Genomic DNA, 23,707 nt, shown 5'->3' on the forward strand with positions numbered 1-23,707 from the left:
TGAACTTCCTTCATGTGTCTTTTTTTCCCCTTCACCGATTCAGCTGACAGCGTCATCTGCTGCTGTCTGAGGGTCTCTAGACCCTCTGGGCCTTGGCAACCACCATGAAAGATCTGATGGCTGGTTGGGATGGTGGTAAGGGACAAGGCAAATGTTCAAGTGCTGGCAGGGGGGTAGAGCCAGGTTGATACCTCCCCTGGCTTCAACCTACCATGTGTTCTTCCGATGCCCCTCTCTTAAATCATTGCTCTATTAGATTTGGGGGCTTCTGAAAATGGTAATCTACAGCACACATAATGACCACCCCAATTAATTTGCATCACCCAAATCACCCTTCCCCAGCCGGGTTCCTTCCAGATGTTATTGGAGTCCAACTTCCATCAGCCCCAGCTGGCATGGCCAATGGTCAGGGATGATGGGAGTCGTAGTCTAGCAAGGCTGCAAATTATAGACGGTAACTAAAATATCCTAGTTTAATGGAATGCAGGATGTGACATCCTTGAACAAATAATACAAGAAGGGAACAGGCACTGGCAGAGCTGTAATAGACTGATGTGGCAGAGGGATGGGATGGAAGCCACTGGTTCAAATCTGAGCTTTGCTGTGTATCCATTGGGTAACCATTATCTCATCTTCAGACATCCCCTCCCTTCCTGTAATATGAAGCTGGCAATATTGGCATACCTTGCACGGTTGTTATAGTGGGAGGATTTTTCCTCCAAGATACCAGCTTTTATTTCAAAATTAAAAAGTTACAAAAACATACACAGCAGATTATCCATAGATTTTGGAGATTGTACAAGTTATTCTACCTGGTTATTACAATATAAATAAAATTATAGCAATCTTAAATATGATCTAAATTTAAATATATGTGTAGTGAGGAAATGACAGCTGGTATAGCACAGTGGGGAGGAGAGCCTGGTTGGGAGTCCAGTGTCTGTGAGTTCAAATCCCCACTCGTGTCTCCTGGGTGTCAAGGGCCAGCTAAAGATCACCCCACAGTGAGTGGCTCGGGGTTACGTGCCCTGCCACCTGTGCAGCCGTGGGCAAGCTGCATAGTCCTAAGGAGCCCAGTTGCCCCCCAGCTGGCAGTTGCGGACAAGGAAGGGGCTTCAGAGGGAGGCAACGGTAAACCCCCTCTGAATACTGCTTACCATGAAATCCCTATTCATAGGGTCTCCATAAGTTGGGATCGACTTGAAGGCAGTCCATTTCCATTTCAGTGAGGAAATGATGGTAATTCTGACTGGTCATTTATGGTCCCTTCCCATGAATTTTTATAATGGTTGCGGTTACTGTGACTTGAATGCTGATTTTGGAATATGTCTTTCTTTGTAGGTGATCCAGATGCCCCCATGAGCCTGCAGTGTTACCAGTTAGTGCCCAGCAATATCATGAACTGCAGCTGGTTCACTCAGGAGCCTCCAGATGCAAATACCATCCATGTCCTCTACTATGAGAGCCTAAAACTGTAAGCAAAGAATTACTAGTGTGACACTGGGCTGATCTAGCCCCATAGAGTCTTGCGATTTTGGCTTGAAGGAAGCAAGACTTCAAGCAAAGTTTGCTGTCAGCCTGAGGGAAGGAGTGTGTGTGTGTATGATTCAAGCACTGGTGGCAATACCCACAATGTCTTGCAACTTCCCCACTCCATTGTCGGCTGCGTTGATCTCAAATGCCAATGCAGCATTCTCTAGGGAGACAGAAGGGCCTCTACCAATGTCTCAGCAGCAGGAGAGGCCACTGTGCTTGTATCTCAGTCTGAAATCTTCCAGGAAGGTTCTGAATCAGGAGGCAAAACCCTGAGACAGCCATTGTTTTCTTGGATTGCAAATCCATTATCTGCCTGGGCAGGACTTGTATATTGTGCTTAAGGCAACTTTGCAAATAATTCCAGAATTGTTATTAGGCCATAGACCCTTTTGACTGGATGTCTCCTCGTTAGTTCCTGTATTAGCTGGTGTCACTATGAATTGGAAAGCCTCCATTAAAAATCTCACTTCTGCTGTGAACTCACCAGGTGGCCTTAAGCAAACCAGTAACCTATGACGCTCTCTTCTGCAATATGGAGACAATGATACCCCCTCTGACCTGGGCCATAGCTGCCCTGGGCTCCTTTTTGGAGGAAGGGCGGGATATAAGTTTAATAATAACTAAATAAACATTCATTGATATGTCATCATTTGTCAAATTACTCTTTGACCCTAACAGGGTTTTAACTCAATAATTTTTCTCTGCTTATAAATATAGACCATCTCCAGGCCACCTCATGACTTAAGCCTCTGTTGCCTAGTATTCATTATGAACTTAAAATAACTATTTTTTCTTACTCACATCTCGAAGTGCTTAATGGTTTTCATGAACCATTCCTATTTGCTTACAGTTTGCCTTTTAAAAACAAGATATATATTAGTGCTATTTTCATTTTTAGTAATTTAGTAATTTTAGCTATTCCGGAAAAGCTAAAGCAACTATTCTCTACAACCGGTGACAGTATTATATACATCATGCACATGCACACAAACACACTACTCTCTAGTTGTATGCTTTGTTCTGGATTTGAAATGGAGCATTTGCAGAATCTTTGTGGGGAGGTTTTGCAAGAACTGGTAAGTCATGGAAAGTATAGATGTATAATTAAGGAGTGGCAAATGTTCATTTCTGATTTATGTTGGGTGCTGCTCTTTGTCTTCCTGTCTTTTTCACTAGGCATCCTGGCCAAACCCACACAGTGCAGGCTCCGAGCAAACAGAACTGGGTGCTTATTGAAAGAAGTCACTTGACGCAGGGGGACAGCTACCATGTTTGGGTGGAAACCAAACACAGCATGGCTGGGACTGCAGCCTCCACCAAGTTACACGTCAACCTTGATGAGATAGGTTAGAGAAAACAGATGCAAAGGGACAGAAGGCTTGGGGGAGGGTCTAGACAACCTTGCACCAAAAGGACAAAAAATACTTCTCACTCCAAAAATAGTTCCAGCATGCTTGTCCACCTGTATGCATAAGTGCAGGCCCAGTGTTAGCATCTGGTAGCCTGTCGCAACTGCTGAGACCCCAACAGGGCCTCTCGTGCTGATGTTGCCCTTGGTCCCTAGAAACAAACAGCTGGGTCTGTGAGCCACCATTTCAGATTTCCCACAGGGGCTAAACCTAACCTGATGTAGCATCATTCCAGGACATTGTGGATAATTTAAAATCAGAGTTACCCATTTCTTGACTGGGAGCCCAACAGTGCAGAAGAGTGGGCCATCAGAGGACACTTAGGCACACCTCACACCTGATGTTGACCCTGTATCTGTGTATTACAGAACAGCATGAGTAGTAGTAAGTTTTGCTAGTTATGAGAGTGCTTATAATCCTGCTATAAAGGGTTATAATGGATTCTACAGTGATGCCATGAACAGTGGAATTGTAAATGTAAATGTAAAATGTAAATTTAATTTTTAGGTCGCCTATCTGGCCGAAGCCACTCTAGGCAACGTACATATTAAATTTCAATAAAATACAATAAAATACAATAATTACAATAAAATACAATATAATCAGCAGTAACAAAAATAACAACATATGCAGTAAACAACGGGCATTCAGTATGTAATTAGCCCATCCCGGCGGTCCCAAAGGCCTGTCCAAACAGCCACGTTTTTAAGGCTCGGCGGAAGGTATCCAGGGAAGGGGCATGCCGAAGATCGAACGGGAGGGAATTCCAGAGAGTGGGGGCCGCCACCGAAAAAGCCCTCTCTCTAGTCCCCACCAACCTAGCTGCTTTTGTTGGTGGGATTGAGAGAAGGCCCTGCGTGGCTGATCTTGTCGGGCGGCATAATTGGTGATGCTGGAGGTGCTCCTTAAGATAAACTGGGCCGAAACCGTATAGGGATTTAAAGGTTAACACCAACACCTTGAATTGGGCCCAGAAAACTACTGGAAGCCAGTGTAGATTGAATAATACTGGCGTAATATGATCACGGCGACGACTGTTTGTAAGTAAACGAGCCGCCGCATTCTGTACCAGTTGAAGTTTCCGGACCGTTTTCAAGGGTAACCCCACGTAGAGCGCATTGCAGTAGTCTAATCAAGAGGTGACCAGGGCATGTACTACCAGTGGGAGCTGATGAACAGGGAGGTAGGGTTGCAGCCTACGTATGAGGTGTAATTGGTACCAGGCTGCCCGGCTCACTGCCGAAATCTGAGCCTCCATGGACAGCCTGGAATCAAGAACAACCCCAAGGTTGCGGACCTGGTCCTTCAGGGATAATTGTACCCCATTAAACCTCAGGTCAACAGGACCCAACCTTCCTCTGTCTCCCACAAGCAGCACCTCGGTCTTGTCAGGATTTAGCTTCAGCCTGTTCCTTCCCATCCATCCACTCACGGATTCCAGGCACTTGGACATGGTCTCCACAGCCAACTCTGGTGAGGACTTAAACGAGAGATAGAGCTGAGTGTCATCTGCATATTGGTGGCACCGCAGCCCAAATCTCCTGATGATGGATCCCAGCGGCTTCATATAGATAGATGAATAGCATGGGAATTCTAGGAATCTCAGCTTTTCTTTTGAGCAATAGAAATGGCAACTTCTATTCCTAAAGAATTTGACACCTGAAATTACGTGAATGGGGCTTTCAGTGGGACTTCCTATGTATACTCAAAGCAGTGTCCAGCCCATCCAAGTTAACCTCCAGTTCTGCATCACCACCTCTTCACCCTTCAACTTGCACGCCCTCGGTACGTCCACTGTATTCAATCCTGTGTGCACTTTGTTAAACACTCCAAAGGGTGTGCAAAATTCTGTAACTAGACTAAATTCTGTCTTGTATGCTAAGTTGTTTTTGCCACCCAAGATTTGGATTTTGAAAGAATTTGGAATTTTTCAGTGAGGTGTGCGGCACACTGAAATGTTATCTCCTTGCCTGCTTGAAGTCCATCTAGCCTCTCCCTGGCTTCTGAGAATTCACCAGACACCTCTTTCCCTCTGGTTCATAAGAACTAGTCACTTCAGTAATACAAACAGTAAAAGTTATAATTTGGAAATTTAAATCACTTGCTGTGTGTGACTGTGGACATGCTGAATCCTGATTGCATTCCTCAACATTTGCAACCCCAAATGCACATGTTGTTTCCTGGGTTTTGGATTGGGCCTAGTTTGGAGATGGTTGTTAGGACACAGTTATGCTTCTGTTCCTAACACTTGGGGTGAAGGGTGGGAAGTAGAATGGAATTCAAAGGTAAGAAATAGGAGTTCTCTTGTCTGAGAGTCATTTCCCTGTGTTGCTTCTTTCAGTGAAGCCTCCTCCTCCTGATCTGGAGTCTGTGGTGTTAGATTCCTTTGGGGCTACAGTGACATGGAAGAACCCTCTCTGGTCTGAATCCCTTGGTCATCAGCCTCTCACCTGTGCCCTTCGATACAAGACATCAACAGACCATAGCTGGACCTATGTGAGTCAGTTTTGTCTGGACAAATGTATCTGGCTATCTTCCTTTCCCATCAACAACTATCTGGGCTCCTGCTGGGAGGAAGTGCAGGATATAAATCAAATAATAAATAAATAAATAAATCTGGCTTGTCTTCTGGGAGGAGAACTCCATCCTGAGGAGTCTGATGCAATTAAGGCTGTTTTGTACGTCACAGCAACAATCCCAGCAGACTGAGTATGCACTCAGCAGGTGTGCCTTGAAGCTGCGGTGATTTGGGAAAGAAGCAGAGCCAGAAGCCTCAGTGGAAATAAAGCCACCTTCCCAACTGGGACCAAACCCAGGAGTTACAGCCCCAGGGTTTGGCTCTGACTGCTTGGCATTACTTTCCCTCTCGTTATATAAAAATAACCCCACAGCTATCCTAACACTTGGCCTCCTTTGCTCTTCCACCTCTGCCCAGCAGCTTTGCATTAAACTTGCTGCCATTCTGATGGATTTTTATGCTGTTTCTTTGTTTGACTTGTTTTATTTCTGTTTGAAAGTAGGTATATATAGTATAGAGTATATATAGTAAATGGCATCAAAGGGGGGGGCAAAAGTGTATTTTGCAGTTGTTGTATTACCTGATTTGTGAGCTGCTTTATAAAAATGCTTATTTTAAAAGTGGAATGTAAATTCTACTGTTACAATCGATGATGATGATGTTTTTTCCCAGCTGAGTGAGGAGCATGTAGGCCAGGAGGGCCATGACTTGGAGGACCTGAAGCCATTCACTCTCTACGAGGTGCAGGCACAGTGCATTCCAGAAAAGGGAGAAGGCTTCTGGAGTGAATGGAGTTCTTCCCAGACTTTTCGAACCCCTGAGGCTGGTACGTATTATCCTGGAGGAACCATTCTGAGTTAAGGCACATTCATACCTTATATTTAAAGCAGTATCATACCACTTTAAACAATCATGGCTTCCCCCAAAGCAGCATGTAGTTTAAGGGTGCTGAGAGTTGTTAGGAGACCCCCAGTTCCCCTCACAGAGCTACAATTCCCAGAGCTCCCTGGGATGAGGAATTGATCGTTAAACCACTATGGGAATTATAGCACTGTGAGGGGAACTGGGGGTCTCCTAACAAGTCTCAGTATCTTTAACAAACAACCATTCCCAGGATGCTCTGGGGGAAGCCATGACTGTTTAAATTAATATAACGGTGCTTTAAATGTCAGGTGTGGATCTGCATTAGCATCGCAGCAGAAGCTTGATTAACATATTTTCAAACACCTGTTTGTCCCATTCATGTGTGACATTTTTGAGATGTACCCTTAAAAACCTTAGATGTACAACCATAAAATGTAATGTGAGGATAAATTCTTTTATAAGAAGTTATCTTGTACTGTCAGACCTTATACTGAATGGTTGGGGTGGGAGTATCGTCTCTGTAGAATTTCCAAGTTGGAAGGGATCTTGGACAATGCAGGATGCAACCACAGAATCCATGACAGATGACTGTTCAGCATTTGTTTAAATATGTGCACTGAGGGACTGCCCACTACCTCTCCAGGCAGATATTTTTGGCTTCAAGATGCTGATCCTGTTTTGGAGAATGGGTTCATCTGGGTACAAGCCTTATCCTTACTAAAGTACCTTGTAATTTTTGTTTTCTATCTGCATGGGAAGAGTAGACGATGCATGATGTCTTATTTGATTGTTTTTGCATCTTATTCTTTGAGCAGAGCATCTGTGATTGTCCAGCCGCTCTTGTTAGTTCTTGCTAACCGCCTGCTGCATCTCTGTTGCTCTTAGCTCCACTGGGTCAGGTTGATGTGTGGCAAGAAGTTGGTGTTTCTAAGAATGGGGATCGAAGTCTCCTCCTGCTGTGGAAGGTAAAATGAACCCTGCTGGCTTACTCCTTGTGTGCTCTGGGGATGAATCAGTCGTGTTCTCTGAGGCCGGGATCACACTGGCTTGGTTTGCATATAACACTATGACTTGTCTGAACATGCAAACCCAGCCCTACAGACTAACCATATTTTATTTTCTCCCAACAAATAATGATGTGAAACCATGGCTTGTTTTTGATTTATGAACAATGTTTTGTTATACTATGGTTTGGCATTCTATCTGAAATCTACCACTTTGCTTAACCTTGGTTTGTTTGGCTACCCCACCCCAAACATTCACCAAGCTAGAAAGGAACAAGAACAGCTGGAAAACAAACCAAGCTTTGGAAAAACAAGCCATGCTTTCTTTGCTCATCTGTGAGGCAACTTGTGGTTTGTTTAAAACAAACCATAGCTTGATGTTACATGTGAACCAGGTCAATTTGGATGGGAGGATTTTGGATAAAAACCAAGGATGATGTGGAGGAATGGAAATAAGGAGCAGAAGCATATGAAGGTATTTTCAGATGAGCCACACCATTGATACATCCTGGCCAGTATTTTCGTCTCTGGCTAGCAGCAGCTCTTCAAGATCTTGGTCAGAGAAAGATCTTTCCTAGGTCTGCTATCTGAGATCCCTTACTTCACAGATATCTGGTTGGCCACTGTGAGAACAGGATGCTGGATTAGATGGGCCATTGGTCTGATCCAGCAGGCTCTTCTTGTGTTCTTTGAACGGTGACAATGCCTCTTGCTTGTCTGGATGGCGTGGGTGAGTGCAGAATCTTTTGCATGGCTGGAATATAGCCTAATGTACAAAGATAAGAGTCACATCTCTATCTGCTCACGTGTATCTCTGGTCCCACATGGTACTGCTGTTTTGTCCCTGGAAAGCTGATAGACCTTTAGGCTGAGCAGTATGTTTTGTATACTTTTGAAGAGGTAGGTATTCTGTACCAAGGTGCCCAAAGTTCTTTGTCAAGAAAAGCAAGATTCCACAACCGATATAAATCCTGCAAATCATATTTTGCATTTTAAAATTATTTTTGTATAAATTATTCTGCTTCTGCCATTCATGGAGAGGAACAGGAAGCTATGCAGGGCACTGAAGCCCCAGGGTTAACTGCTGGGGATCTCTGAAGGGGGCACTTTAGACTTTGGCCATGCCCACCATTGATACCGTATTTGGCCAAAAGAATTCAGCCAAGGGGTTGAGGAAATTCCCCATCCCTGTACCACAGAGTAGGAAAGTTCCTCCTCCTTTAATTAAAGCTGACATTCTTCTTACGATTATTATGCTTGAGGAGAATTATAGCATACAAATACAATACACCACCTTGAAGTTTTGGTCTTGTTTATTGGTTTTGTATTGCTGTGACATTGTGAAATTTATTCAGTAAAAATATTATTTTACAAAAATACAATACATAGGACCTTTTGGGAAATGGGCAGAGCTGCAAGCTCTGCTTTCGGCTAGGACAAACCTGAAGTTTATTCTAGTCAGTAACTGAAACTAACCTCTCCACGGAGCTGGAAAGGCTCTTTGCATCCAGCTTTTGGTCTTAATAGTCTATGGGAACTGACGGTGCTACACAACCCAGGGACAGTTAGTGAATACGATGACCTTTGCAGCAAGAAGAAGTCGCTGTGCTGGCAGAGAACAGAGCTGCCAGCTCAGCAGGGTAAGTGCTTCTTAAGACTGATGCATTGGTTTGTTTTATGAAGGTTGGGAGCTGCTTTAGGAGTCTGGCATGGGGCTCGAAAGTGGCAATATAAATATTGATATAAATATTGCAATATAAAAGGTTACTCTGTGTTTGGAGTACCAGGGAGCAAATTCCAATCAGGTTTGATTTGGATCTGATATTTCCATATATTTGGATGTGTTATATATACACGATTCTAAAATAGCCACTTGGCCCTCTGTATGTGGCATAAATATCTGTGATGCACTCATGTCTGCTTAGTGAATATCATGGGATACAAAATAGATTCTATTTAACAGAACTTGAAAAATGCTGCATAGAATTCTAATAAACTATACAAAACAACAATGCGACAGTAGACCTATGTGCCAGTCACACACATCCTGATGTGCAGATTCAAAAAATGTTCGGTCCCATGCGGAATTCAGTGGGGCTTTATCCCAAATAAGTATGCATAAGATTATACAGCATTATTTTTAGGAAAGCCATTCAGGAACAAATACTATAAATGGGACCTGTTTTGGAGTGCTCCTGTTCACCTTTTCAGCCTCTGTTCCATTCCCAGCAACAATAACACACACAACTCTCTCCCTCTCCCTCTCTCACACCCCAACAGTTGGTTGGCTTTCTGCATATATTGAGCATGTTTAGTTCTCACGGGGCTTTTTGATATATTGTGTTTGTCCGCAGTAGTTTTTTCCTCCCTAAAGATTTGGGGCGGTTGTACTTTTACAAATCTTGGTGTTCCCCTGTGCCCCTAGTCTGTTGACACTGCCCAAGATGGCTGGGACTGATGGGAGTTGTAACCCACAACATCTGGAGGGCACCAGGCTGGCGAAGGCTGGTATGCGTGATGATTACACCTGAACCAATTGGAATACTCTGTAGAAAAGCAAGATATAAATGAATAAATAATAAGGGCAGAACTTGCTCAAAGTCTAGAGAATATGCAGTTGTACAAACCGAAGGAGGATGCTTTTTGCATCCAGGTCCTGCTTGTGAGCTTCCCGTAGGCAACTGGCTGGCCACTGTGAGCAGGATGCTGAACCAGATGGGCCATTGGCCTCATCCATCAGGCTGTTCTTATGTAGAGTTCTATACGTTGTACTTCTTCTGAGGCTCACTTTGCTCTCAAGCAGGTTGTTGCAAACAGGCACGTTGTATCCCACCACTTGTCTTCTTGCAAAAGAATAGTCTGCCTTACTCTCAATAAAATCCAGTCTAAATTACTGACAAAAGGGCAAACAGACAGGCTAGTTAAAATATTAATAGGCTAATTCTGAAGTTAAATATTGGAAAGAAAAAAAGATGTTGTGCTCAGCGCTGGCCCCAGTAGGCCTACAATGAGTACTGAAGCTGGGCCTGTTTCCCACCATGCAGTAGGCTCATTGTCTGCTGCCGTCTGTAGTGGTCATTTGGGCCTTTTGTAAAGCCACTGTTTCTGAACTTATTATTCCAGAGCTTTCTTACCCAAGGGCTACTGCTGTGGCTGGGACGTAGACTAAACATCAAGGGTCGCCCCTGCCCCTGCCCCCCTAAGGTCTTTCTGTAATTGTGCATTCACTTCCTCTTCTAACAGTTGGCCAGCATTTCTCTAATTCCCCTGTAGCCTCTCCTCTGGGAGGCTTGCTAGTGATCCCACTATTGTCCCAGAAGCCTGTTATGTGGGTCTTTCTCTGAAAAATGGGTGAGAAGGCACAGCTGGAGTGAGGCAGTCCTAATTCCTCCTCCCCTTTGAAAAGGCACTTGGCATGAAAATACCAATGCAGTTTCATGCAGTTGCCATTGATAAAACCCTAGCTACATCACAGACAGAAATTAAACCTGTACACATTTTCTTACTACTGCATTTCCTTGCTGTGAGGTGTACCCTGTTGAAATTTTGCCGTGTCCTGCAGTTCGTTAAAGGCACAGGACTGTCTGTCCCCTAAAAAAATATTTACACTATATATGACTCATGAAATGTTGTGAATGTGACCAGGGCCTGCCATGATACCATGCCCCTACTGAGCAGGGTGTGGGTGGCTCTCAATTGTATTACTTCAGGGTCTGCTTCTTCATAAGCCATTTCTTGACTGGGGGAATTCTTTCCCATCTTCCTTTTTACAGGCACTGGACCCAGAAGCAGCCCGGGGAACCATCCTTGACTATGAAGTTGTCTTCCAGGATCACAACAAAAACATCACTAAGATGGTGCACCTTTGCTGCAGTGTTACCCTCCCTCACACTGCTGACTGTGCCTGGGTATCGGCTCGCAATTCTGTTAAGAAGACGCAGTCTGTCCATCTCAGCTTTGAAAAAGCAGGCAAGGGTTATTGGTAATGCCTTAGCACAGGATGTGAAGTCTACTTGCAAGGGGTCCATTCATTCCTTTCCTCTTGTGCCCCATTTCCTGCCTTTTCTTGTTTAGAGTGAGTAATCCACCCACACCCTGAAGGGGAAAGTGCTGCTGCTATCTTCTATGCACTTTCCCACGTCCTATTTGCAAGGGGAGTGCATTTCCTGTCACCCAGACTCTTGCCAGACCTCATAAGCAAATGATCATTTTATGTATCTTATAGCAATTCAGCTGCTTGGACCACATTCACACCATACATTTATTCCACTATTATTCCACTTTATACAGTCATAGTTTCCCCCAAAGAATCCTGGGAAGTATAGCTTGTGAAGGGTGCTGAGAGTTGTTAGGAGACCTAGAGCTATAATTCTCAAAGAGTTCTCTGGGAAGAGGGATGGACTGTTAAAGCACTCCACCAATTGTAGCTCTATGAGAAGAACTGGAGTCTCCTAACAACTCTCAGCACCCTTCACAAACTACAATTACCAGGATTCTTTGAGGGAAGCCATGACAGTACAAAGTTGAATAATAGTGGGATAAATGTATTGTGTGAATGTAACCTTGGGTTTGTTTGGTTTGGAAGTAAAATAGTGCCACGGCAACCACACAAAAAGGTAGTGGTTTTTACATATATGGTGCATTCCCTATGCATGCAGATGTGCACATACATTTATAAACTAAAGAAACATTAAAAAAAAAGCCCTAATGGCCTGAGAAGGACTTGTGAGCACCCAGGACATACAGACTGTGAAAGATGTCCATTGAGGGTATGGGAGGAATTAAACGGTAAGTGGGAGGGAGAGAGAGGGGAGGGATTTTGCCCCTTTAAGTCTCTGGCACAGATGGTCAGGGTGGTGCCCTTTAGATGTTGTTGGACTACAACTCCCATCTGGAGAGCATGGAGCTGACCACCCCTGCATTAATAGTTTAAAGGAGGTATCCTGGGGGTGGGGATTAGGGTTGAGGGAGATGTGTGCAAAAAAAGAAGTAAAGTACTAACTCTCTGCAATACTGATGTATCACTAGAGAAAGGCCATCCACACACCTGGGCAAATATTAAATAAAACAATTGGATCCAGTGGGAAAGCACCACAAAATGTATTAGGCTAGATCAAAACAGTTTTTTCATCATTGGTAACATAGAACTAGAGACTTCAGGCATGGAGAAATAGTAAAAGACCCACAAAGTAGCCTCAGTCACATGAGATCTGCTGCTCCCACAACATGACTGTGATCACACCTTTGTGAAGACGCGAAGGAGAGTGACAGGACGTGGTTGAGGAGGGGCTGCATTGACCTAAGCTGCTTCAGGCAAACTGAAGGAAAATAAAGGTGTCCCTGCTCTGTTTTCCAGAAAGAGCATGTGCTAGTATGGTATGTTTGATCAGGATATCTATTTAATACAAATAGAGAGGGAGGATTTGGGATATATGTAAAAACAGATGTTAGACAATGATGTTACCTTCTTTTTTTTTAAAGACCCACTCTGAAGTTGCAGGCCTGACTGGAGCTAGAGAGGGAGTTCTGGTGATGTTTTGCCACCCAGCGGTGAAGTTAGGAAATGGACTGAATGGTCTTACAGGGACACCCCACTTTAGATGGCAATGTGCATGTTACTTCACTTCAAAATGGGGTTAGCTAGCCCTGCTGCTTTTGGGGGTCCTTCTGCTTCTTCTGCTGAACGGGACTCCAAACCTCTGCCCCAAAGGCCTGCCCTGATGGTACTGTTGCCATCCTCTCCAATTGGAAGGGTTTTCAAGGCTGTTGTACTTGCCTATGCCACAAGGGACCCAATACTGAAAGGAGCAGCAGAACTGTCCCTCCCCCCCCAGCAGGTCTGGGTTTAAAGATTAGAGATGACTCCTGTCAAGGCCACTCTTCCCTCAGAAGTCTCCCTGATGTGAGATGACTACACCACGTGGGAGCTTTGCCTGTGGAGAATTCCAAAGGCTCCCCCGCCAAGAGGCAGAGAAAGCTGAAGGGAACTGACCCCCCCCCCATATATACATACATTTGAAGGAGGTTGCTTTTCTCCCACCCCTTGTTTATCTCCTCTTATCCCTGTCATTTGTGACTTAATTTTCCTTGCTCCTCTCCCATTCTCAGGGAACACTAGGTGCTAATAAGGAATGGAGAGAGGCAACCTGTAATTCTTCCTTCTCTGCCCCTTCCAGATTCTCTGAGTCTTGGTGTGGGAGTGTTCAGAACTCTGAGCAGACATCTCCTGCGCGGTGGGTGTAACATGCAGTGAGGCTGTCACTGCAGTCCTCCAGTCGAAGTCTCTCTCAGACCAAGGAGGCTGAGGGTCTGTTTCCTGATTTGTTCTATAGCAGGAGCTTCCCTTGGCTTTTTTTTTAATCCCAAGAGAGATTGCAGTTGCTGTGCCAAAACAGCAGCTCTGAATCGCTGCAGAAAGATGTGTTTTCACTTTCTATGTAGATGGGAAAGGTCTCTGAAAAGCACCCCTGGTTTGGGTCAACACAGATGGCAGTGTGCTAGGGACGGTAGGCAGGGTCCCATGCTGTGTGTAATGATAAACTGTTTGGCCTTTCCCCAGATCTCCCTGGCCCTGAGGAAGTACAGGTGCTGTCTGTAGAAGGCGGCCTGGGGCTCAATGTGACATGGAAGCCCAGTGTGAGCCCTCTGTGGGTCCCACCCGAGGAGTATGTGGTGGAGTGGCGAGAAGAGATCCCCAGCAACACCATCAGAGAATTCCTGGACTGGACGCGCAGGCCCGGTAGCACCAGCAGTGCCCTGTTGACAGGTGAGGAGTGTGCAGGGGAGAGCTAAGGAAGAGAGGCCAAAGTAGAAGTGATGTTAATTGCTTGAAATGCAATTAACACGAGAGGTTTTTTCCTGATATAAACAGCAGCTCTGGGGAAGCCCCAGCAATCTTGGGACTGTGGGGTGTGTGGGTGGGACAGATTGATTCTCCCTCTCTCCCTTTGCCGCAGTCCCAACAAAACTGACACTCTGAAAGTGCTGTTTTGTTTTTTCAAGAGAAGCTCCCATTGACACCAGTGGAGGCTTCCCTTGAAATGCAAATAGCACCTTTGGAGAGTCTGTTTTTGTCACAGCTGTGCAGGGAGCGAGAGATCTCAAATTGCCCCCTATATACCCACCTCCCTGGCCTCTCAGGCTTTCCCACAGTTGCGATTCATCTAATAAATATGCATGTTAAGTTTACATCACATCATTTTGGCCCTCAGTTGTTGTTCAGTGGGGAGGCCAGGCAGCCAGGAGGGCATGAAGGAAGCAGGATGGTGCCTGCTTGGGAGGGGATGCTTGATTTGGGACAAGTGAAAAGTGGGGATTGCTGGCAGGTCAGGTTTGAGTCCGTGCTCTGAAAAAGCTGTTTGGCAGGCTAGGGACAGTACAATTTACATGGGCATGACAGTGTGTGGAGGGGATGCTCCCTACATCCTGTTCTGCCCATCACAATAGCTTTGAAAAATTTGGCGGTGGCAAAATCCATGGTGGGGGGGCAGTTTGGGAAGGGCACTGCATGCCGTGGGTTCGTGCATTTGTAAAAGTTTACTATACTGTCGTGTCATAACGTATCTGGGCAATACAAGTAATCATTCAAGGTAATTAAACACTTGCAAAGGCCTGTCAGCATAGAAGGATCTACAAGAGACTCTGGAAAGTCAAAAGCAAGGATGCCTGCTGAATCTTTGCTGTAAGAGCCCACAGCATGGGACCGGCAACACAAAATGCCTGACTTCTAGTTATGACTTCTAGTTGAGGTCAGGAGAGCCTCTGTAACATGGGGGACACCTAACAGTGCTCCTTCAGATGATGGCATGTGATATATGGGTTGAAAAAAACAGTGGTAACAAACTCCAAATAATGCCTGAGGCCACATTGTCTCCCTGCGTTTGGAAAGAGTGTGTGTACTCACTGCTGGTATCTCCTTGGGTTGCTTTACTACTATGTTTGCTCCCCCCTCCTCAGGTAGCTTCAGGCCAAAGGTACCATACCTTGTCTGTGTTTATGCTCTTTACGCACATGGAACCAGCGCTTCAGACTCTGTGCGAGCCTACTTCAAAGAAGAAGGTAATCTCAATGGGCAAAGGAAAAGTGGAGGTTGGCAGTGGAATATGGAACAAGGTGGAACCCACCCACCCCATATTAGTTTTCTTTTGGCAAGGAAGAGAAGTTGCTTTAAATGCAAGGGAACTTTCAGATGTGATCTCCTCTGCCTGTTGTCTTGAAGTAGTACAGTCCACCCTCCGATTTCATTCCCATTTGCTCTTCGTAGGTTGATCTTGCTGTAGTTACAGTTTACAGCTGTTGTAAGAAGATTCCACTCTAAAGTGTGTGGAACTGCTTATTAATACAATATTTTTAACAGCACAACTACATTGAGTTGCAAAAAACACATTGTATCCATAGAATCATAGAATAGTAGGAGTTGGAAGGGGCCTATAAGGCCATCAAGTCCAACCCCCTGCTCAATGCAGGGATCCAACTTACAGCATACCCAACAGGTGCCTGTCCAGCTGCCTCTTGAATGTCTCCAGTGTTGGAAAGCCCACCACTTCCCTAGGTACTTGTACTGCTCTAACAGTTAGGAAGTTTTTCCTGATGTTCAGTTAAAATCTGGTTTCCTGCAGCTTGAGCCCATTATTCCTTGTCCTGCACTCTGGGACGATTCAGAAGAGATCCCAGCCCTCCTCTGTGTGACAACCTTTCAAGTACATGAAGAGTGCTATCATATCTCCACTCAGTCTTCTCAAGGCTAAACATCCCCAATACTTTCAGTCTCTCCTCATAGGGCTTTGTTCCCAGTCCCCTGAACATCCTTGTTGCTGTCCTCCGAACCTGTTCCAGTTTCTCTGCATCCTTTTTAAAGTGCAGTGTCCAATCATCAGCTGTATATTATTTGCCACATAAAACTGAATTTTAACACAGGACTCCCACATATGTTTAAAAAACAAGAGTTTAGCATTATTTTTCATTGTATTTCCAATTAGAAAAATGATAAATCTTAATTAATTGGTGCAAGATTTTAACCTTTTTTTAAGCAACATTAGCCAAAAAATGAAAGCCTATCTTAAAAAGATGAGACCAGTTTTCCCCCTTTTTAGGCTGGTTATATACTGGTTTATTTTATTGTTTCTGTGCTGGTTTATTGGAGGCTTTGTTTGCATCAAACACATATTAAAAACATTCAAACAACAAGAAATAAAACAAGAAATCAGCAAAAAGCAGGCAATGTGGTGTGGCTGTATTTTATATTGTTTTGTAAAGCACCCAGAGTACTTTGCTGAATGACAAAACAAAACAAAATGTCCATAAGTATAGTTTTATTTAAATCCTCTTTCTGCTTAATTTTAGAACATAGTAAGAGATCTGCCAGATCAAGCAAAAGACTCCAGAAACTTGTTCCTATACAGAGGCCAACCAAATGCCCCAGGGAAGCCACAAGCAGGATACAAGGGCAATCATTCTGTTTTCCTGTTGTTTTCTCAACAGCTGAGATCCATAGCCATCATGACTTGTAGCCCTTGATTGCATGAGTTTATCTAATCCAATCCCTTTTCTTCATGGCTATCACCACATATTGTGACAATGAATTTTATAAGCTAACTATGTGCTATCTTCTGCCATGTCTAATTTAATCACAACTGCAATTAATCACAATATCTTAGATAATCCTTTAGCTTAAATTAGCCTCCTTCTCCTTTCCAGCACCATCAGATAGTCCCCAGGTGATACAGGACAGAAGTATTTCCTCTACAATCTCTCTCATCTCCTGGAAGGAAATCCCGCTGGCAGATCGCAATGGGCATGTCACCCATTACACACTCTACTTGAAGCATCCCATTTTAAGGAACATCACCAGTGAGTGACACTTAAGTAACAATTGACAGGTTTGGAGGATGGAGGGATTTGGTCCCCCTGAGCTATCTACACTGAGCTCTTCCTTACAGCGACCTACACAGATTTTGTCTAGAATTTGCTGTTACAGAGGGATCGGGGTTTAAATGTGTCCTTGGGAAAGGGTTAGGTTTTATTATTGTTGGTTGAGATTTTAATATTTTAATGTAACTATATGTTTTAATTTTGTACGTTGCCCAGAGTGGCTGGATTGCCAGCCAGATGGGCGAGTAATAAATTTAATAAATAAATAAATGAATTAGGTAGACCAGTGAAACCAAACAAGACCCCTATTCGTTTGAGCTATACACACAAACACAGAGACCATGGTGTGGCATACAGGTTGCACCAGTTGAGGTCTATATGCGTTGGACTCCATATGTACAGATGGTTATGCCAATGTGACATCCAGTGCCCATCTGTAAGGGGTGGGATGGGCATGATGAGCTTTTGATCCCCTATCTGTGCATGGGACCGACCTTGTGTGTACACACATGGCTTTTATCATAGAGGTGCAAGGATCAAGGCACAGCTCAGTAGAGCATAAAGGCTAGTGTCTGCTTTCAGTTCAGTGTCAGAATTTCACACCATGTGTGGCTTTAGTCTCTTTCTAGCACTCTGATGCCTATGTGCTATCATTATGCCCCCCCTCCCCAATGAGAGACTGGTGCCCTGAACTCTTGGGTGGTGGGTGCAGACGGTCACCTACCTAGGCTCAGATTCTCCTCTCCTTTCCTCGCTGCAGTTGATGCTACAGAGAGGAGCTACAGTTTCTTGGACCTGAAGCCTGGGACTTCCTACCAGCTATGGATGACGGGCTCCACTTCAGCAGGGGAAGGTGTGCCTAGCCCGTTGCATCACTTCCACACTCCAGGTAGGAGAGTTGCTGGGACTTCTGTTGCTTCAACCAAGTGAGGCCTACTTGGCATGCAAACAGGTGATGTGGCATCGCAGTAAGCACAAGAGCAAGAGAGCCCTTCTTATGCTTGACAGATAAATACCTATCTCCTGAACAAGGTCTGGTCTTGGAGGCCTTGGGGAAGCCCTGAAGGTGGTACAAAGACCTTTTTGATGTCTCCTTACACAAAGATGCAGGTGGTACTCGCCCAGCCATGGGAGATCTCTTTTGGTGGAGCCAGCAGCCACCTAATGCCAGGGGTTTGGGGCAGGCTTTCTCCAAGGTTCAAGGCTCTCTCCAAGGGCATCTTTTGCTGTTGCTTTTTCCATTGGTGTTAATGGCAGCCATTTACTTGCATGAAGGAAAATAAAGCAGTTCACACAATTAGCGGTGGTTTAACTGGGAACGAGACCCAGTGTGGTGTAGTGGTTAGTGTTGGGCTATGACCTGGGAGACCAGGGTTCGAATCCCCACACAGCCATGAAGCTCACTGGGTGACCTTGGGCCAGTCACTGCCTCTCAGCGTCAGAGGGAGGCAATGGTAAACCTCCTGAATACATTCCTTCCATGAAAACCCTATTCATAGGGTCACCATAAGTTGGGATCAACTTGAAGGCAGTCCATTTCATTTTTTTCATTAACTGGGAACAGTCAGTGCATGGTGAGGTTAATCTCAGTGTTATCCTCATGATCACCTACAGATTCCCATTGGCAGCACATCTTGGTACTCCTCTTGGTTCTGGGATTCCTGGTTTTTGTGACCTTCTCTGTGGTGCTTTTTAATTACAGATGGTAAGTACTAAAACGACAGAGGTGTGTAAGGGATGTGTGGTGGGAGAGGTGGACTGGCCCAAATGATGTCTTGCTTAGCATCTGTGACTATTTCAAGCTTACAATGAGTACATATCTACCCTGCCTTGCCTTTCCCTTTCTGCTGTCTCTCCTTCTGCAGGGTCCTTAGCTTCTGCCATAAGATCCTGCCTCCATGGTGCTGGGAGAAGATCCCAGATCCAGGGCATAGCAGTTTTGCCCTAAAGATAGATGAGCAGCGTACTGCACCTGGCATGGTAGGAAGCCATTGGATTAAAATAAATACATACCGGGGGGCGGGGCATCTGCATTTGCAGTGGGAGTAGATGGGGAAGGGTCTAGCTTTCCTGCAGAGAGCCAGCATACCTGTTTGCTTCTTCCTGTTCATTTTCTGAGTGGTCCCAATAAATTGTGGCCAGCAATAGATTTTAAAGAATGTTAACTGATTGATCAACCCATCTTCTAACAGATTGTTATTGATCATTTAACCTATTTGAATAAATGTGTTTATTGCCCAGATTGTTAAAACTGAGTCAACATAGGATGTGCACATCCTAACACTTCTGTATATTAAAATGCATGTACCTTTTCCAAGATACTGAAGGGAAGTGTTAGGGGCACAAGGTGGGCACCCCTTTTCAGCATGAGGGCCGCATTCCCTGGGGGGCAGCCTTCCAGGGGGCTGTCTACCAGTGCTAGGCAGGGCCAGAGGCAAAAGTGGGCAGAGCAATGGATGTGGCTCTTAAATTTGTGGAGTAGGCTATGTGTGAGCCACTCAAAAGCCAGAGGTTTCCACACACCCATACATCTCCATCCTCCACCCAGGCAAGTGAGAAGGCATCATCACAGTTCTAGGGCATGTTCCAGTCAGCCAAGTACACTTGATGAGAGTATGGAGCAGGGCTGGTGAGGGGGGTGACCTGAGAGGAAGGGGTGTGGCCTGGGGAGACTGTGTGTGTAGTCTGAAGAGAGTCCCAAGGGCTATATAAAGAGGCTGGGAGAGCACACAGATTGCCTCCTTAGAGATGTTGTTTCCACAGCAGTTTCTGAGATGGTATTAAATAGTCTTTCTGAGCAATGTGGATTCCTGCTATTTCCTATCTTCTCCATACCCAACACAAAGAAGCAAAGACCCCATTTTGCTCTCAAGTCCTTCGTGCATGCCAGATGACTCAGGGAAGGGAAGACTGGTGGTGACCACAAACAATGAGCCAAGCCAGTTTTAGTGGATTCCCCTGCCAATGAGAGAGTGTAGTTCAGTTTACAAATCTAAAGAATGGGTTCATCTTGTCATTTTAGCTGCTTGTCATGAAGCTGTGGAAGTTAGCTGTTGCCAGGGTCTGCTTGTTTAGCCTCCCTGTTACATTGCTGCCTTTTTTGCAGGATGCCCTAAACCAATGCCCAGCCAAGTCTCCAGAAGAGACGGATATTGTTGAAATAAAGGAGCCAGTCCCACAGCAGACAACGCCCCCTGCCCCTGTAGAGATCTCTGGTTATGAGAAGCATTTCATGCCCACCCAGGAGGAGCTGCAGAGATTGTCTTGAGAAGGAAAGAGAAAATGCTTCAACCTTTGGATACCAATGGGAGAACGGGATCCTGATGTTTATTCCTCTGGTGTCTGATCCGTGACTGGACCAGGATAAGCAAAATGCACTCCTAGGTTCATTCTTCAGTCTTGGAAGTACTGTAGGGGGAAAAAGGTGTGCCATGTTATTTGGCTATCAAAGCATCTGATGTGCCGTGGTCAAAGAGTGGGACTGTTGGTTACAGCTCTAGGGGCTCTGCAGAAGTTTGCGACCTCAAAGTAGCCACAGAGTGATCTCTGTAGAGGAAGAAGCACAATGACTTTGCCAGATCTCTGGGGTGTATCACCCCACTCTGGATCTTCCTTCAGACTTTGTTAAGCTGTTGCAGCTTCTACTTTGGTTCAGTCTTCCTGCATATGTCCAGTCTCACCTATTTGCTCTCCTTCACCTGAATGCTGGAACTGTGGTTCTTCCTTCCATATAGGGAGGCATCATTCACCTAAATCAGGGCCAGTAGCTGTGCATATAGAAGGTTCCTGCTTCAGTCCCCTGCATCTGTCTCCATATAGGGCTGGGAAAGTCCCATCGGAAACCCTGGAGAGGCATTGCCAGTCGATGTACACAATACTGAGCTAGATGGACCAATGTTCTGATGTGGTATAAGGCAGCTTTCTGTATGGTTCCCATTGGTACACACAGTTCGGAAGCTTCAGCTGGTGCAGAACGCAGCTGCCAGATTATTGACGAGGACCAGTCGGTCTTCGCATATAACACATGTCCGGGCGCGTCTGCACTGGCTTCCTATTTGCTTCCGGGCGAGATTCAAGGTGCTGGTTTTGACCTATAAAGCCTTACACGGCGTGGGACCTCAATACCTTGTGGAACGCCTCTCTCGCTATGAACCTACCCGTTCACTTCGTTCAGAATCTAAGGCCCTCCTCCGGGTACCAACCCATCGGGAAGCCCGGAGGGTGGTTACGAGATCTAGGGCCTTTTCTGTGGTGGCCCCTGAGTTGTGGAACAGCCTCCCCGAAGAGGTACGCCTGGCGCCTACACTTCCATCTTTTCGGCGCCAGGTAAAGACCTTTTTATGCTCCCAGGCATTTTAATCTTCTTAACTTTTTTAATCTTTTAATCTGTATTTTAATTTTTGTAGTATTTATTTTGTTTTTGCTGTGCTTTTCGTTGTTTGTTTGTATATGTTTTTGTATTTTTATTATGATATATTGTATTTTATTTTGTTTGTTCACCGCCCTGAGAGCTATTTCGCTAAGGGCGGTATATAAATTGAAATAATAAATAAATAAATAAATAATAGCACAGTTAGCTAACGGAAATTTTGTTCTAGCAGAGCCTGAAGGTGTTTCTCTAGCTCTAAGCGGAGACCTTGAGCAGGGGCTTGCTCTGGTGTAAGCCATGGAGGGAAGGTGGAGCTAGGAAATGCACCAGGGAGATGCTCCCTGTAGGGATCATGTAGCGATAGGGATTGAAGCAGGGAGGTGTCCCCTTGCAGGGCCAGAGTATTTCACATCTGATGAAGTCACAACTTGGAAAAATTCTGTCGTGTGGTACCCTCTGTATGAACTCTGTCCTACACTTTTTCCTGTATTAACATTTGGCAGCTCTGATAAAAGTTTAAAAGGCGCAACAGTCTTTTCCCCCACCAGAGGGCAGGCCAACTCAAAATGCTTTTTGACAAGCTGCAGCTCTTTTGCAAGTTTTCCTCATTGGATTCCTGGTTCATTGTTTGGCTTGTTTCCCTCTAGCCTTCTGTAATGACCCATTTTTCCTGCTTTTGAGTGAATTCTTACTACTTTGCATACTTCTGATTAAAAATGGCATCTGCTGCTGTCGCACTCCATCACCCATGCCCATTGAAGGACTGATCAGGAGGGAATTGACCAAAGTTATTCCCCAATATGCAGACACAGAGCTAGGCATGTGGTCCAGGACACCCGGCTCTGCTTGTGCCCACCTTCTTCCAGCTGCACGAATAAAGTCCCCTCTTCCTTTCTAAGCAGCTGGCCCCTCCAATTAGGAGGCAGTTCTGTGGATATGAAGGCAGCAGCTTCTTTCTGGCCAGGAGATGGGTTTTGTCTCGGTGTCAATTCTGTGTATGACACAGGGTTGTGCACACTGCTACCTGTACAGTCAGGGCACCATAGAACCCATCATGTCATACACCATTTTCATACCTACTACTTTTACTTTGTGGCATTTTACATCTGATACACGTTCTTTTAGAGCCCAGGAACCCTGCCCCACAAGCATCTCTATAACCCTGCAATTCTTTACATGCCATGTAGAACTAAACGTCTTCATCCCCCACCCACATCACTTGGCTTGGGACTGATTTGTGCCTTATGGGTGTTTTCCTGTGTGTGCACCGGTTTGCAGCTGTAAACATGGTAAAACTTGAAGCTGAGGGACAGAGTCAGGGCTTCCTGTGGCGTGTTCATGGTCCTGTCTCTTGTGTATTTACAATCAATTCTGTGCCTCCTCTTCACTCTGTTCACTCTTGCTTAAAATATGACTTGCATCATTCTGAATTCAGTTTGTGTAGCATTCAGGCTCATGACACCTCGGTTTTTCCTGACTTACAGGAAAGAGGCTGGGGCAATGGTATCGCTGGGCTTGGAGAGTAGCTATACTATAGCCATCTTAGTTGTATTGCTATTTCACCATCATATTGGACAGAGAATTCTGGGTATTGCATTTAGATAAAGCTGCTGAGATTGGATTGGAAATCCCAACCTCTTCATTGCACTTAAGAACATAAGAAGAGCCTGCTGGATCAGGCCAGTGGCCCATCTAGTCCAGCATCCTGTTCTCACAGTGGCCAACCAGGTGCCTGGGGGAAGCCCGCAAGCAGGACCCGAGTGCAAGAACACTCTCCCCTCCTGAGGCTTCCGGCAACTGGTTTTCAGAAGCATGCTGCCTCTGACTAGGGTGGCAGAGCACAGCCATCATGGCTAGTAGCCATTGATAGCCCTGTCCTCCATGAATTTGTCTAATCTTCTTTTAAAGCCATCCAAGCTGGTGACCATTACTGCATCTTGTGGGAGCAAATGCCATAGTTTAACTATGCGCTGAGTAAAGAAGTACTTCCTTTTGTCTGTCCTGTACTTCCTTTTGTCTGTCCTGAATCTTCCAACATTCAGCTTCTTTGAATGTCCACGAGTTCTAGTATTATGAGAGAGGGAGAAGAACTTTTCTCTATCCACTTTCTCAATTTACTTGTCTGAAGCTATAGTTC

At 45.1% G+C, this 23,707-nt stretch overlaps 1 protein-coding gene across 6 annotated transcripts in view; it reads left to right on the forward strand.

Moving 5' to 3' along the window:
* Positions 1-21,618, forward strand: part of IL27RA (interleukin 27 receptor subunit alpha) — a 33,552-nt gene extending 11,934 nt beyond the window's left edge. For 4 of the 6 annotated variants that reach the window (XM_061613865.1, XM_061613866.1, XM_061613864.1 and 1 more), the window contains 13 exons: positions 1,342-1,474; positions 2,713-2,882; positions 5,287-5,441; positions 6,136-6,289; positions 7,213-7,292; positions 11,105-11,300; positions 13,891-14,097; positions 15,288-15,389; positions 17,028-17,180; positions 17,962-18,090; positions 18,816-18,906; positions 19,067-19,181; positions 20,308-21,617. In XM_061613865.1, coding sequence (XP_061469849.1) covers positions 1,359-1,474; positions 2,713-2,882; positions 5,287-5,441; positions 6,136-6,289; positions 7,213-7,292; positions 11,105-11,300; positions 13,891-14,097; positions 15,288-15,389; positions 17,028-17,180; positions 17,962-18,090; positions 18,816-18,906; positions 19,067-19,181; positions 20,308-20,469 — 1,830 coding nt within the window. In that variant the 5' untranslated portion in view covers positions 1,342-1,358 and the 3' untranslated portion in view covers positions 20,470-21,617. Of the gene's footprint in view, positions 1-1,341; positions 1,475-2,712; positions 2,883-5,286; positions 5,442-6,135; positions 6,290-7,212; positions 7,293-11,104; positions 11,301-13,890; positions 14,098-15,287; positions 15,390-17,027; positions 17,181-17,961; positions 18,091-18,815; positions 18,907-19,066; positions 19,182-20,307 lie in introns of all 6 variants that reach the window. The other 2 variants (XM_061613862.1, XM_061613863.1) reach the window with 1 other exon arrangement.
* The last annotated feature ends 2,089 nt before the right edge of the window (positions 21,619-23,707 follow it).

The sequence above is a fragment of the Rhineura floridana genome, chromosome 3 (genome assembly GCF_030035675.1).
Source record: "Rhineura floridana isolate rRhiFlo1 chromosome 3, rRhiFlo1.hap2, whole genome shotgun sequence".
In the NCBI taxonomy this organism is placed as follows: domain Eukaryota; kingdom Metazoa; phylum Chordata; class Lepidosauria; order Squamata; family Rhineuridae; genus Rhineura; species Rhineura floridana.